The 16,290-nt window shown below is 40.0% G+C and overlaps 1 protein-coding gene across 2 annotated transcripts in view; it reads right to left on the reverse strand.

Annotated features, from left to right (window-relative positions):
- The window catches only part of rad18 (RAD18 E3 ubiquitin protein ligase), a 20,355-nt gene extending 7,542 nt beyond the window's left edge, over window positions 1-12,813 (reverse strand). Inside the window, exons 1-9 of one of the 2 annotated variants that reach the window (XM_068711941.1) lie at window positions 12,671-12,813; window positions 11,719-11,797; window positions 11,018-11,079; window positions 10,780-10,850; window positions 6,520-6,950; window positions 5,820-5,919; window positions 4,361-4,548; window positions 3,961-4,031; window positions 3,392-3,452 (exon numbers count right to left, since the gene is read on the reverse strand). In XM_068711941.1, the coding sequence (XP_068568042.1) occupies window positions 3,392-3,452; window positions 3,961-4,031; window positions 4,361-4,548; window positions 5,820-5,919; window positions 6,520-6,950; window positions 10,780-10,850; window positions 11,018-11,079; window positions 11,719-11,797; window positions 12,671-12,721 (1,114 nt within the window). In that variant the 5' untranslated portion in view covers window positions 12,722-12,813. Of the gene's footprint in view, window positions 1-3,391; window positions 3,453-3,960; window positions 4,035-4,360; window positions 4,549-5,819; window positions 5,920-6,519; window positions 6,951-10,779; window positions 10,851-11,017; window positions 11,080-11,718; window positions 11,798-12,670 lie in introns of both variants that reach the window. The other variant, XM_068711940.1, reaches the window with a different exon arrangement.
- Window positions 12,814-16,290: the final 3,477 nt, after the last annotated feature.

A 16,290-nucleotide genomic window follows, 5' to 3' on the forward strand; every position in this document is an offset into this window, starting at 1 on the left:
TACCATGAATTAAAATGTATATTGAATGCGGACTCATCTTTCTTTGTGAGACAATATCTGTGACGCATCAGACTCAAACTTTAACTTGGAAGTGACAAGATCCAACCCTGAAAGTTGAAATATATTTGAGAAACACAAGGTTTGATTCTGTATTTGAAGCGTAATGCCACAGATGCAAGGTCCAAGATGTCTGCGGCGACAAAATCCCTGTATTACAGACTTGTCACTGATATCTTCAGGAACAAAAGGAGCACTTTATTCTCAAACAAAAAGTAGACCCGTGTGTGGCTCCTAACACACAGTACATAAGTATTATCGTTTGTTTTTTGGTTTACAGGCTTGTAAGGATTAGATAGTTGTGCATTAGATAGTTATGGGAACATTTCCATGCACCAGGTTCATTTTACACACAGCTTTACACTGGACTCCATCAGGCGTTGCAAAAAGCAAAGGGTTAACGTTGCATTTTTAACATCGTTGGATAGTGGATGAACTATAACAAATCTCTCTGGGGCTGGTCTCCCAAAGCAGGATTTCCCTTGCTGCTATTCTGGATTGTAAGATTTTTTTTTCTTCTAAATAACCAGCTGCTGATTGTATTATTACCAAAAGAATATGTCATATTAAAAAGCTGCAAGCCACCGGTGGATTCTGCGTGTGCTTCTTTCACCTTCCTGTCTGCTCATTCACCAATTCCAATGCTGGCAGAGTGAGTCATCCACATCCTCCTCTGATAAATCAAGAGGTTATCACAGCACAGCAGCTATTTATAGACCGTACCTACTGTGAGTCACAACCCCTTTTTCAACCAATTTTAAAGTTAGCACAGCAGAGTTATTTGCAACAAGTCTCTCTATCAACCATGACAACACCGCTTTGGATAATGTTGCTTAATGCTGCTGTTTGTGCTTGACCTCTGCCCTTTAAGATTAAAAACACAGACCCGGGCCTGCAGTGGACTCCTGTGGCTTCGTACGTCTGCATGAACGATTTGAGTGATCGTCTACAGTGTGAGCTCATAGCGAATGGAATGACTAAATCTTAGATGGACACTTAAAATAGCCACGTAACTCTACATATCATAAGGGAAAAAAAATGTCTTCAGAAACATTTTCACTCAGGCAATTTGAGATATTTCCATTCCACCCCTCGCTGCTAAATGACTCACTGGAGACGCTGCTCTGCTCGTGAAAGGTATACAGGGCGAGCTGGCTTCCAGACAGAATAAAGTCAGTTTGATATCACCGCTGGGCGACACACTGAATATGCAAAATCGTAATGACTTTGTTGGGAGACACAATAGCATGCAATCCTGTAAATATTACTTTCAGTTTCCAAAAAGAACAGTGTCAACTTCTCCACTGCTTAACCACAAAGATTAGACACAAATGATCTCATGCAGATGGATTTTCTACTGAATTGGCAGCCGAGAGATGGAAAAAATAAATGCGTTGATTGGTCTAAAAGCCTTTGCTTTGGAAATTGTCATCATAAGATGTTATTAAGATGCCCAAAGTGTATCTAATCTTTAGGCATTTATTTCTGAGACCAGACCTCTAAATCCTTCTTAGATCAAGCTTGTGTCCGAACATCTTCTGTTGAGCTTTTCAAATAAAAGGGTTCCTATATATTTACTTTAATATTTTACAACATCTTCAACCTAAATGATGGATTTTTGTTATTGTGGTTACATAAATGTAATTGATGGTGCTATTAGATTGCTGCCAGACCACCGTTGTTAAATATAAGTGTGTGTGTCTCCCTTTGAGTACAGCAAGTGCCAACAAATATGGACTGAAGCTTTGTTCAATAAAAACACGTTGAAAACTATCATCTGTCAATTTTGAGTTTTGGACAGCACAATGCTCTAGAGTGATTTGAAATGTTTGGAGCACACAAGTTGGAAATACTATTGATGTTAGTGGAGCCTGATTTTTATCTGCAACTGTTGAGAAATCTTGGGTTTAACCAGAACAAAAAGAATCTGCGCAGCATTCAAACGTCAAAGTTATGAATGAAGCTTCAAAGCTTTGAACTCTTCAGCCTTCGCGTTTTGCCATTTGAGGTATTCTTACAGAAGATCCAAATAATCAAACAGGATTAACGACAGCATTTCAAAAGCAGATGTGGAGTACCCAACCTGAATCAAAGACCACCTGAAACATTGTTTCACTAATCGGCAGTACTACTTGCAGCAATAGCTCCAAAAGTCGATAAATCTAGCGAGAAAGTCACCAAAAACAGCAACACTGAAACCCCGCCCCTTTAGGCCTCCCTCAAAAGCCACTCCCCCACAATTATCATTCTGAACGTAAACAATGAACATAACTATTGTTAGTGCTCATAGCTGTCAAGCTAGGTAGACGGGCAGGTAGACGGGCAGGTAGACGGGCTTATTACAGTCCTGCGACAGCCACAGATACCTGACCTTTTATTTGTGGCAGAGCACTCTATTGACGGCTGTCGGTATGTAATGAGGATTTCAACACGTATAACAAAACATTTTTTGAAGAAGAAGATTACCAACCCACGCCAAAACGTTTTTTCAGTGTTAGTTTTCTTAAGTGCTAAGAAATAAATGTCAGTTAAAAGGGAGAAAGCAACATTACAAATCATTTCTGTGAACACAAAATTGGTCAATTCATATACAGTTCAAAACAAATTCATATTTTTGGAAAGTGGTGCGTCTCTCTGAGATAACACTTCGCCTTTTTTTTTTGTCTGATGCGTCTTTCATTCATATATTTGTGTAACTGAACCACAGTTGGCTACTAGGCACTGGAAGTCATAGAATCATCTATACACGTTTTCCTCAGTGATGAGATAAATGCCAAAAGATTTTTTATCAAACAAAGTTGATCATCATAAAATGTGTTTTCCTATGGTAAACAATGTTGGCTTTAAAACGTATGTATCCTCAGACAATCATGTATTCTTTGATATTAGAGAGTACCCTGGCTATGCATAGAGGAGAGGGGGGATTATACATAGTGTTGCAATTCCACTGACAGCAGTCAGTGGAATTATTATTTTGTAATTTTGGATAATGTAATAAATGTTGTTGCTCTAGGTCTATTGAATTTTGTTCACTTTTTGTACACTTGGCGAAGGCGTGGTGATATTATATTGCACTTGATATATATTTTAACCATTTGAAAGTGGTCAATTATAAGTGGCTAGTTTACTTATCTTTCTAAGCTAATGAATTACAAACGCAGTATTATGACGAGCAATTTCCCTACATGCAGGCCCAGACGGTACATGCATACTTTAACAGAACATGTAAAATCATGCAAAGCAATTTTTTTGTTCACACAGATTTGAAGCTGCCAGCTTGATGAGTCAAACCTTTGAAATGTCAACAGATTCATAGGGGAAAAAAAACACTTACTGTAATTTGAATGCACCTCATCAATCTCCTTTTCAGACTGATTCTTTGCAAACACCATGACCTTTGAATTGACAAAAACATACATTAGCATTAATCATATATATATTTATATCTATAGATATATATATATATAGATAGATAGATAGATAGATAGATAGATAGATATATATATATATATATATATTCAAGAAGTCTAGTATTAGTAACGTCTCTGTGTAGTCAACAACTGTTAAATCAAATAAAGTACAAATCAATTATATTTTAACAATTATTATTATTATATATATATATATATATATATATATATAGCTAAACTTTCATTCTTATCATATCAATGATTTAAAAGATAACGCATTAAGGGGTATCGTTAACATATAGAACCTCGTCTAAACAGCAACCTTTTCCTAAAATACTGCTGCTTCTGTGGTTTTGGCATTTCAAATCTCAAACAGGAAACAGAAACATCAATTGATGTGCATGAAATGAGGCGCTACATTTATCACTTTCAGTGCGTTTGGGGCTATACAATTCAAGCCCACGATATATCCCATTAAGCCGTTACTACACACGGGTTTGGCTTTCCCCTGCAGTTGATTCCTCATCTTCTCATTGGCCTCCAACTCTTTGGCAATATCTTCAGCTGCTGACGAGAAAAAAAAGAGAGTCTTTATTGGTCTTAAGATCACAAATCTTGCTCATTAAATTCTGCAATTGAACCAAAAGGGGTTTTAGAGGCAAATCCTGGGAATACCAGTCAAAAAAAACCAAAAAAACAACCTGTGATACCAAATGTCTACATACATCATCAACATAGGATGATGTACGCCTCCGCCAACAAGTCAAGAGGTCTTTTACTTTCATGTCTGTCCAAAAGGACTTCATCATTTTAGAAATTTGTATGAAATCGTCATAGTTACCGTGCGTTTTTCTTTAAATACAGTATGACCCTTATGGACCAAATGCCCTCACCTGATTTGGGGTTCAGGGAATCACACTGGGCATTGTACGTGTGGACGAACTCCTGGTGCCTTTTGATCAGCTGGTCTCTGGAACCCTGCATTGAGAGATGGCACTCCTTCAGCCTCCTCTTCAGCTCCTGCATCGTAAGCAGGTTGTACACAAGCTTCGTCATCGGACGCCTCGCATTGCCGGGGGAGCTGCAACAGAGAACGTCAAATAGTATAAATCAGTAATCACCTGATATAACTTTTGGGAGGGGTGGGCATTTCTGTGCTCAGCCGTAATACACTTCTAAATCTGTTCAACAGATTCTTGGACGTCATAAGCAGATGATTGATTAATGATGTATAACAGATGGGAGCTGCCGTTTGTCAGCTTGGTGGAGGAACACACTCTGAGGTTCTACAGTCCTGTTAAATTCAAACAAGGCTGTCAAATGTGTTATATTATATTGCATACTTTGTCTTGACTATAAGACATTAAGTGTAAATTATTAAGGTCGGCATGCATGGAGGAATCTTCTCCATGCATGCCGACGACATGAGGCCAGAATATTAAAACCTCTGAATTTATCATCATGACGTCAGGGTGTACGTCAGATTAAGTCTTTTGCCCTGCTACAAAATTGGCCAAACCTTAACAGAACATCATAATTATGAGAGCGGATCAGTCTGTCAAGTTATGTCACAGACCCGGTCTTCAGCAAGAGGAGTAGTCCGGTTGATTCTAATACTGCAAATACAGTAATAAGCGCAATTGTATAGTTTCTGTAATTCTGTCATTTTAAGAGAACAAAAGTGCAAAGTGTTTCTCAGACAGTGGAAAGAACAGACAGCAGGAAAGATGTGCACATAAAGTCCACTGATCCTCCGACATCGTATATAGTGAAGATCTGTAGATAAATCTGAAATAAAATGCGTCTATTAATACGTTTCCTTGACGCTACGGTCCACATTTTGGAATACACACATTTTGACACAATATAAAGTTGTACCTCTACATACTAAAGATCATTAAAACATTTACAGTGCATACTAGCCTGCCTCTCACAAATACTAGAAGCCATGGAAAACACTGCTGGCCTAGCGCCATCAACCCTGAAAACCATATAATGACATTTCTCAATATCTTTTTTGTTAATTGTCATAGATTTGAATCCAATGATGTGGATATGGCCACCCTGTATGTGAACAGCAGACATTTCACACGTTGCATGCAATCACAATTGTTGGTCCAGAAATCACCCCAATAAGAAACTGCTCCTCCACTTATCTTATCTTTTTTTTAGTATATTAGAAAGGCAATCAATCAATGCCAACCTATACACTCACTCTCATCATTCTAGTCTTCAGGAAATCTATGAAGTGTCTTTTAGTTTGACGTATATCCCACTTCCCCATCAAGCGTTATTGAGCAGACAGCAGCAGACAGCCTTTATTTAAGTGATCAGTTAAGTTTTGTATTTCACCTCCTCAAGCTTTCCTTCTTCTCTCCTCTGGTGAGACACGTGTCCAGATGCTTGTTGATGAACTGCTGTGGTACACTGACAGAACACACGGGGCACTCCACTGCAAACAAAAATCAAAAAATCCACAAGATATTATTTGTTTTTTGGTCCTATGTCGCATTATATTTCCAAACCATACCATTCACCTCAATGCACTTAATAGAAAAAACAGTACAAACATCAAACAAATACAGAGGTGATCCTCAACAAAATACCCACAATCTAAAAACAGCAACACTTACTGACCAAGAAGTCAAGAAGTAAAACAATCTTTTGCTTAAAAACAATATGTTCACCGACTACTGTGAAAAGTATTCCGTACATTTTCGGATTGCTTTAGCTCGTGTCGGATCATGCATAGGCGTCCTTGAATGTACCGGCAAGAAGTTTTTAAAACAGTTTTTCTAAATTGCCCGAAAAGCTTAAGGTTGTGTCTGCTTCATAGACTTATAGAAAGAGATTCCCCTACGCAATTTGTTTAAAAGTGTGACAGATGAACGTGACCCATTCTGTCGCCTTGTGGCCATGACGCGGTGAACGTGCGACCTGTCAAGGGTGCACCCTGCCGTAGACCCAATGTCGGCTGACCCCGAACGAGATGAGCGGTTAAAGACGAGGGATGGGTTCAGCGTTATTAACCCTACAGGTAGAAGGGCTTCACCTTTGATTACGGGCGTCACGTCTTTTGGCGGTGACGAGGAATGCGCCGTCTCGACCCCGGCGCTCATGCCGTGCGAGACTCCGGCTTCCTGTTTGACCGACACCAAACCCTGGATAGACGGCTCCTCCTCATCCATCGGCTCTTCCTTCACAACCACTGGATGCCGATCGGTTGCTGAATGTAGGTCAGCGTCCCTCGCGTCATGGGCGTGTACAGTCTGGGTTTTCCTCCGCTGGGCACGCCGAGCTACAGGACCGTCTCGCTGGGTTTCCTCAGCGGGAGACGTTTTAGGCCTCTTTTGGAAAAAGTGACTCAAAACCGAGCCGTTGCACTTCTGGCCCCTCTCTCCGGGAGTTTTGCATTTGACAGCTGAAGCCGGGGTCCTTGGCGATATTGGAGGAGATTCAAAATGTACTTTTGACAACTGCTGCCTAGAAAAGAGAAGAAAAAGAAAAGGCAAAAGGGCATGTGAATCAAAACGTGTGTGTTGCGTTTTCACAAAATGCATACTTACATAAAGTATATTATGGAGTGTAAAGAACTTGTGGTCCACTTAAAAAAAAACATGTTGAGCCCATTAAAGAGAGCAGAGTCAATAAATACCGTAGACAGTAAAGTGAGCCCTTTGACGTTAAACTGCACCTGCTCAATTATCTCGCTCCCTTTCTCCGGAGAGAGAGAGAGAGAGAGAGAGAGAGAGAGAGAGAGAGAAAGCAGGCACTCTGGCTACAGTCTTGGAAATGTGGAAAGCAAACAAATTTCGACTGGGCCATTACTTGGCAATAAAACGGGAACCAATGAGGTGTGTAATGTTCCGCTTTCCATATCTAGAACTAATTTGTGCTTGCTGTCCCCATTAGAGCAGGTGCACGCACACACACACACACACACACACACACACACACACACACACACACACACACACACACACACACACACACACACACACACACACACACACACACACACACACAGTTGCCAAAGCCGCTTTGCACAAATGTCACATGGAAACACCTCGTTCTCCCTGCAAAGATCTGGAGGTAATGTGCTCCATTCGTTTTCTAACACTGCACACAGCCAGGTATGAATATTACTGGTCAGTCAACTTAAATTTGGATTTTGTATTGCAGCAAATGTTTTGTAGTATATTTAGAGAAGGTGTGTGAAAAGTACCTCAATCACAAAGTGAAAAGTTTCAGTTGTATCTACTTGTACTGATAGCTGCTTTCTGTACTGACCTGTTAAACACAATTTGGATAATACAAATGTACTCCCGTCACTTTACATTAGAGCCATTAGTTTCTGCCCCTACTGTTTCTGCCTCATTTGAGCAGAACGGGTTCGCTTTAGTATGTGAAATGCTTCTAAACACTGCGGCTCAGCAGTTTACGGGCCGTTGCCATAGAGAAGACACCTGCCAGAAGAGATCCAGGACATATTTAGAACATTTTGTGTTTAGAATCAGTAGCACAAGTAATTCCATTTCAAGTCGTTTAAAAAGTTGCTTTTTGTCAAGCGGTGGCTAAAAAGAAATGCGTCTTTAAATAACGTTAAACATTATCTGCCCGGCCAATTAAAACTAGGCACGATTATGGAAATATCAATAGAAACATTTAACAAATTTGACTACTTATTCCATTGTTTCTGTGAGTCAGGATGTTTAAAAGCAAACCGAGGCTTTTAAAAAGGTCGGTAGAGCAAAGACACAAAAAGAATCATAAACAATTGGTTACAAAAAAAACATAAAAGTTCATAAAAACATCAACGTTCACTATTTGAGAGGCACGGACGTTTAGGCATTTTGTTTTGAAGCTACATTGATCTTCCAGGTCTAGACCTGTAGTAACCAAAAGCAGGTCAATACCATCCACTTCATTTGCACACACTTAATTGAACTTTAATTGGCCTATCATATCGATTTCCTCTACAACGTGAAGAACAATCTTTAACAATTACAACCGGGTGGTAAGAGCGACGATAGCCGCCTACGACCGGTCTTAAACGCGCCAACGTTTGTTGACCTCCACTCCTTTCAACACCCTCGGCCAACTACAGTCCCACGGGATTACTGTGTCCAAATCTACCACAATATCTCAATATTAATGACAATAAATGGAGTCAAACAAAAAGAGCCATAGCCTACAGCTGTTCAGAACTATGAAGACACATTACAAAGGAAAACTGCTACGTTCAAGGAAACATGTACCGTCAGGCTATTGTGCTTTTGGTGATTAAATAAGTGAAATAGCAGTGTCTGATGCTAATGTACAACCTTCACCTCTACCTCATTAAAGGAGTCCATTGAGTCAGAGGAGAGTCGAGGAGGTAGCGTGTCGCTGCGATAACATTCAGTAGACGTATGGCACCGCAACAATCGCTGTGCTTGGCTTTAGAAATAGGCCTCGAGTTTAATTTCGCTAAATTAAAGCCATTGGCAAAAAAAAAAAAAAAAAAAAAGCAACCCAATGCATTTTTCCCAGTAAGGTTCACAATGAAAGATGTAAGCGGTCCAATGAAAAGAAGCTATCCAAAAAAAAACCCTTCTAGAGCAGAAAACATAGCAACTACATGGACAGACGCTAGAGAACCCAGGATGATTTTGCGCAAATATGTGAAAGAAATAGTCTTTAAACGCGGCGCATTTAATTTCAGAGCAAACAAACTATTCCTAAATTTGGTGGAGAGAAGTTTATTGCGTCATAGCGACGACGTTCCGAGGCAGAGTCAAGGAATCCCATTTTTTCAGACGCTCGATGCCACACAACAGGAAATTAAAACCCGGAGGAAAGAGCAGCGGCGTACGCCACTCGTTTACAACGGCGATGGCAATCAGAAGGTCTACAGATCGAAGAGAGACCTTTCACAGACGATAACATCGACGTGATTGATGGAAAGGAGGAACCTACTGACCGATAACAGACATTATATATGGAGATTAGCCCGGATTTGACTGAAGAAACAATTCTGTCGATTTCAGCTGGAGTTGTTTCTTTTTTTGCCCACTGATGAACAGAAAAGGAGCCGGTTAGTCAAGCGAGCTTATTTTCTTTTTTACCTCAACAGATGCTAGAACGCACAAAAAAAAAACATGAATCCCTCATAAAACTCCGTTCATAGACAAGACTTCCTTCAGGAAGACGTCTTTTCTGTTTTCCTTCTCTGTTCTCCTTTCACAGACACGGTGTACAGAGGGAGGATTACAGGATGAGAAAGAGAGTACGACCCGAGACCGGCAGGGGATAAATAATCCCAGGGGTCGGGGTGACCTTCTGATATTGATATTGCACATTTATCAACATTTATCAGTCTGCCCGAGACAAACCAAGCATGTGGCTCGTCGCACCCATGTGTTCAAGCTGAAGGAATTGTTTTCCTACACTGTGATCACCGTCACTGGAGGAAAAAGTAAAACATTTAAAAAAAAAAAAAAAGGACCAATTCATTTCCTTCAGAGCGCTCCCTAGGCCTACATCCTGCTGTAATGAAAAAAAAAAAAGATCAGCCCTGGAGCTACACAACACACGTGCAAGAGCAACAGGAGGAGGTCCGTGTGTGACCTCAGCTGATGAAAAGAAAAGCCCCGTTTGATTCACAGACAATCCTTAAATCAAAAGTAGATTACTAGAAGGCAATTACAATTGTTTCCCTAATGCCGATACATTGCTATAAACTGAGGCTGGTTCCCTCGTGGACATATACCGTAATCTGGTCAATAACAACGGGATCTCTTGAAATCGTTTAATAAATCGGTTCTTAGAAGCGGGCCGATGCAAACCGGAGGGATGCTCAGGCGATGCACCTGCGCCCCGTGGTAAAGAAGCTTTTACACGGATTGTAGAGTAAGACGCATTTCCTGAACTGACATTTTCATAATTCTGTCTCTGTGGGCAAAAATAATTACACTAAATGTAAGAACTACCGTTTGCTGTATATGAGTGTATTTAAAAGGATTACTTACAGATATATATCTTTGTTCTCCATCTGAGCTGGTGAGCAGAAGAATACTTAGATTTAACAGTACTTAGATGGTAAATAAGTGGCTTTGCTTATTAATAACTCGTTGGCTCCAGCGTCATACATCAGTTTAAGGATTTGTTAATGTGGACGAATGTGGAAAGAGCAGTATTCTGTTTTAAACTTGCTCATTACCCCGATAATACTAGAAAAACTGCTCCTGGTGACGCAGGTTACACTCAGGTCCATTTGAACATTCAGAGTTCTGGTACCGGGAACCATTCATAATGTACTGTGCGGGTTTACCTTGCAGCTTGAAAGTTTACGACCAAGTCATCCACTAATCGGTTGGTTCTTAAGTCTTGTTCCGTCGTTTGCTGAAAGAAAGAGAGGCGAGGTGTGAAGGACCTCCTTTATCAAATTAATACAATTAATTACGGACGATAATGTGCAAATTGTGTCGTCTCTATTGAGGTAATGACCCTGATGATTATGGTAATTGCTTGGGGGCACGATTACACATTCAAGTCAAGTTTATACTTACTGCATTGCAAACTGGACACTGCAATTTATAGCAAAGAAATTTCCTGATGCACAAGGAGCAAACTGTAAAAATGAAATGCAAACAAAAACGCATGTTTAACATCATTTTGTTAGGCAACAGGCAGAGGAATTACTTCCTTCATCAAGTTGTTATTCTCTGCAGTGCACAGCAGCGTTCAGTCCACAGTGGAGGAGTGTGACGGTGCACTCGAACACATCACACAGCTACGTTCAGGAGCAAAAAAAACAATAACGCCACGTCTTCAGACATCTTCAGCCGACGAAGATGGATTCACCCAAAATAAACTGAAGCGGGGAACTCACTGTTTGTTATTACTGTCGAGAGAACAGCAGAATCCAGACGGACAGAAAGTCACGATGACGACTGAACGATTCTTTTGCTCATCGTAAAAACAATACCAAAGATTACATACACTATATTTGAAGACGTAGCTAAAACACACGCGCACACACACACACACACACACACACACACACACACACACACACACACACACACACACACACACACACACGACAAAAACATTCCATTCATTTGAAAACACACGAATGTTCACCTCTTACTGCTTTGAAAGCTTCTTTTTTTCCCAAAAGGAACTTTTACTTGTTGTAAATGATTTGCTTGTAGTTGAATTAAGAAGCACCATAGCTATGGTAGAAGCTGCTCTACTTGTTACTTACAGTTGTGAGAGCATTTAGTCATCATTGAAATATTTAGAAAGTCGAAGCAAATGGGACATCGAAGCAGGGCATCAACATTCTGCAGATGAGAAAAACCACAGTGAAAACAGCTCAACTAGTACTAGTTATATACCAGTAAAAATAAACTATAAACAATAATTCATTTTACATCTTTAGGAAACAGGATGCATGACATTTTGGGCTTGCAGTTGGAAAGGACTGGAAGCCGATCCACACCAGAGAGCACAACTTACTGCAGAAGAAGTCACATGTTCTCTGGACAGCGTCACTTATGACGTCAGGGTAAACAACAGCCAGCCCACATCCTCACTCATGTCGTCATATGTCTACAGCGTGTCTGAGTTATGTAGTATATATATACACAGTACATACTACACAGCCGAAATACGTCAGCGTCAACCTATATGATGAGTCTGTTTTGGTGTTTGTTTGTTTGTTTTGGCCGCGTGACGTTAGCATCAACGCGTTTTGAGTTTCGTTTCAGCGATAGCGTAAGTTAACCGTTCAATAACGGTAGACAGTCTGTATGGACAGGGTTCCATGTTAACAGTAGTTTTATGATCAAGATTAATGTTAACTGTAACGTTGAGTTTCTTTACTTCACTAGTATAACGTTAACGTCAGTCAGCGTTCAATCAGAAATGAGTTTGTTGCATTGTAGGTCAGCTGTAAGGTTAGCTAATGTAACGTTAGCATCTGTTTAGTACGTAACGTTACTTCAACTGTAACATAATAAAAGAACTGGTTAAGTTATATGTATTCAACTAAATGTATTTATAACTGTAACGTAAACGTTACTCGTGAGTTAACGTGAGTTGGCATCCTGTAGAAGTAACGTCCTGTAACGTTAGCTGTGGGGGGGGGGTTCATTTAGCTAAGAGTTAATAGCTGCCATGCTAGCAAAACGTGTTACAATAAATACACAACTTACTTTCAGACACGCAAAGCCAGGTGGTAAATCCGCTTCAGTCTGTAGCGCCATGTCTGCTAAACACAACAAAAAGTAGCTATTAGAGAAGATCACAAAACTTTTAGTTTCAGTGATCACAAGTCAAAGTCCCGCTCATGCTGATACCAGACGCCACCTACGTCATTTGACGACTTCCGCTGAGTTGGCGGTCCAGATTCATGAACAAAGAAATAGAAGTTCTAGATCCGGTTCGATGGACGCACGACCACAAATAATTGATGTACAACTAACTCTGTTGCTTTTCTATGTTTAAAGAACAGCTTATGTTAAAAAAGAAAGTACAGTGTATTACTGTTATTGTACAATAACAGTAATACACTGTACTTTCTGTGATATGGCCTTTGAAGCATATCAGCATTTGTATTTTGTTTCGGATGCCTTATGATTGAATATCATTTAACCTCTCATTTTGCATAGTTTTAAAAATACGGTGATGGTAAACTCAATAAAACATTGAACATGATATGCGTCCTGTTCTAATGTATAATGAGCCTAATCATAGATCAAATACTTTTATAACGATCAATACCCAGATTGAGTAAATGTTGAACATTCTACATAATTATTCAGTGTCGCTCAAACGGCACATATAAGCTTCAGTGAGGATTTAAGCTGAGGGATCCAAAAGCCATAACAAATGTGTAAATATGAAATGTTTTGGTTCCACTTTTGGGAACTGTGTAGGTCGGAGGAAAAATAGCATACAGCTCAAACAAGATTCTACCAGATGTTGGTTTTCCTTTGATTCACTAAGTCAACCTTTCAAGATTTAAACTGTGTTAAATCTAACCGGGACATTCAAGTGGAGAGTGGGTTTTCCAGAACAGCTGACTTACTTGTGGTGCCTCTGCTGTGACAGCCTTGCTACTCTTCATTTCAGCTGATAAGGAGACAAGTGGAAAACAAGTGGAAGTATGAAGAAATACTGCATAGCCAGTTATACCCTCTTTAAAGATAACAGTATACCTAAGGTGTGTGGCTTTGGCAGCTGTGTCTCAACTTAACTTAACTTAATCTTAACTAAACAATCTCTCCACATGTTCCATCGAACTGGAAAATGCTTGGCAGGCTTTCCAGGAGCCTCACAGACACTGATCACATTTGTTTCCTCAAGAACCTTTTACACTAATAAGACGTTACTAGTGGGCGACGATAGAATATCCTACTCATTACCCATCGTGCGTGGAGTTCTCTATATATACTCACTCCTGACAATTATAATAAATGACCGGGAACATGGTGCGTGCCTGTGTTTTACATTATTTTAGAATGATGGCAGGTTTATAGCCTTGATTTAATGCATTTAAACAAATGTTTAGCTCCCTTTGTGACATGCAAGTGTTTCGCCAACCCAACCATTTCATTCTCAGACTGTGTTTAACTGTGTCCTAAATAGATGTAGCCCGCTGCACCAGCATTCAAAACTGAATATCTGTCATTATAGACAACACTGAGCTGTTTTAAAGCACCACACATTTTGATCTGCTATACAATAAATACTAGTGCAGAATAGATACATAACACACCCTAGCTGCTATATCCTTTTTCAAACACTCTGCTGAGACATTCTGACGAGTTTGGAACATGAGAATGTTTAATCAGTGTCAAGCGGTCAGTCAGTAGCCAAGTGGTAATTGTATGCTTGTATTAGCACGATGACATGATGTACCGAACGCCTGCGAGATTCTCCCTTTCAGGTTTTGTGTTACAAAATAAGCCAATCACCAGGTCTTTTACTCTGGGTCTATTTCAGCTCTTTTCAGTGCATAGCTGTATTACTGGTGCTGATTTCATGATGTTTTGTTAGACTAAACCTGTCGGGGTTTTTATTATTTCTTCATTACTCAGGGCGTCTTTCTAACTCTCGCACGGACAAAACATGATCGTGATACCAATAATTCAAGCGAATGTTTAGTGAGGGATGAATTTCCATAATTATTGACAAAGACAGCTGATGTATCTGGAGCCTACTCGCGTCAACTTGAGTCAACAGAAGAAAAAACAAAAAATGTCTCAAGGGCATTCCTTGAAAGGCGGTGAAATAGAGCCAGTCAGTTAAATGTGGATTAAATCAATTATCACAGATGTGAAATACATTAAGGAATCTGTAACTGAGATTTTAATTATGTGAATTAATGGAGCTTTGTCGTGACCTGTTCCTGCTGAAATATGATTCAAAAGATAAGACTATGCTGCCACAGACAGAAAATCTGTATTCATGTTATTTTACTTAAATGTGCGCCTAAAGCAAGTTCTAATGAACGCACCACAGATCACTGTAGATAATCCTTAACTTCCCAACGCCATGAGAAACATGGGCATTCATGAGAAATCCAGGCAGCATTGTGTTTTACACTAAAAGTCTTTTGCTAATGCAATATAGTTGCACGTGAACATACATCCTGGGACGTACGACTGCGAGCTTTAACGTTCAGTCAACAGGCGGAGGTTAGTCCCTGGTTCACATGTATACATTAACTGTGTGATCCCTAATGGGATTTTGTCTGAAAACATCTGCACTCTGGTGTCAAAGGCCTGTCTTGTGCTTTTGCCTTATCAGTGCTACACTGTTATCTATTTTTCCACATGTATGTCTCCATCTAATGAGGCCCTTAGTGAGTGAGTCACTGCAGCCCTGTGTCATAGCTCTGGGCCGGACCTGTCTGGGATGGTAACAATGACCGGAGCTGTGGAAAATGAGAGCAGACGGACTGTTTCTGGTGTTGAACGCGGCAGATAGCTTTGTCTTTGAAGACGCTTACGACGGAGCTCCGCTTTAGTGTGTTTAATGTGTTTCGCTTCTACATTGTTTGAAGGATTTTGCTTCACTTTCAATTTAGCAGGAGGCAAATGGCAGCAATGACAGTTTTTAGCCTTTTGGCTCCACAAACGCAACTGCAGAGAATTTTGCAAAGACCCTGGGCCGAGATTAAAATATTATGGCTTTCCCTTCCTTATTATTATTATTATGGTTCAGATATTGTTTGCTTAAGTCTTCTATCAGTACCACTTCGCTCCACATTGTTCATTACACGTGACGGGAAAAAAGCAATCTGCAGTGGGATTAGATTGAACTTGAATTACTTACCTGTAACACGGTGACTGTTATTGACAGAAGCTAATATTCTCATCAGAAATTCTATATTTAGATAACGTATTATACGTCTTAGGTGAAGATTCTGCCCAGAGGTCCGCTCCATTATTAAGCTGGTAGTTCTGCAGCCGTGTCCTTTGTCGGTGCAGGTGCACTTTATTAAAACAATGTTTTTAATTAATTTACTGTAATTTGTTGTTCACCGTAGATTGTGATTAGACCAGACAGGATATTTACTCGACAACCAACAACTATCATCATATTAGATTCCCAATCAGTATAAAGAATGGATTGTATTGTTGGTTTAAATGCCACATTTCTTAGGTTTGATTTTCATAAGATATAAGTATAGAGTGACTAGAGACAGAGAGGATCAGAGAGGGGGGGGGGGGGGGGGGGGGTATTGTGAGGCAGACTGCAATGTCTGTTCACGGTACCTTATCCTTCTTAGGTCACAAGGACACTGAATCTGAATTTCAAAAGCTAT

This window comes from Cebidichthys violaceus, unplaced genomic scaffold, assembly GCF_023349555.1.
Source record: "Cebidichthys violaceus isolate CVI_PGR_0920_01 unplaced genomic scaffold, fCebVio1.0.p SCAF_17, whole genome shotgun sequence".
NCBI classification, from domain to species: domain Eukaryota; kingdom Metazoa; phylum Chordata; class Actinopteri; order Perciformes; family Stichaeidae; genus Cebidichthys; species Cebidichthys violaceus.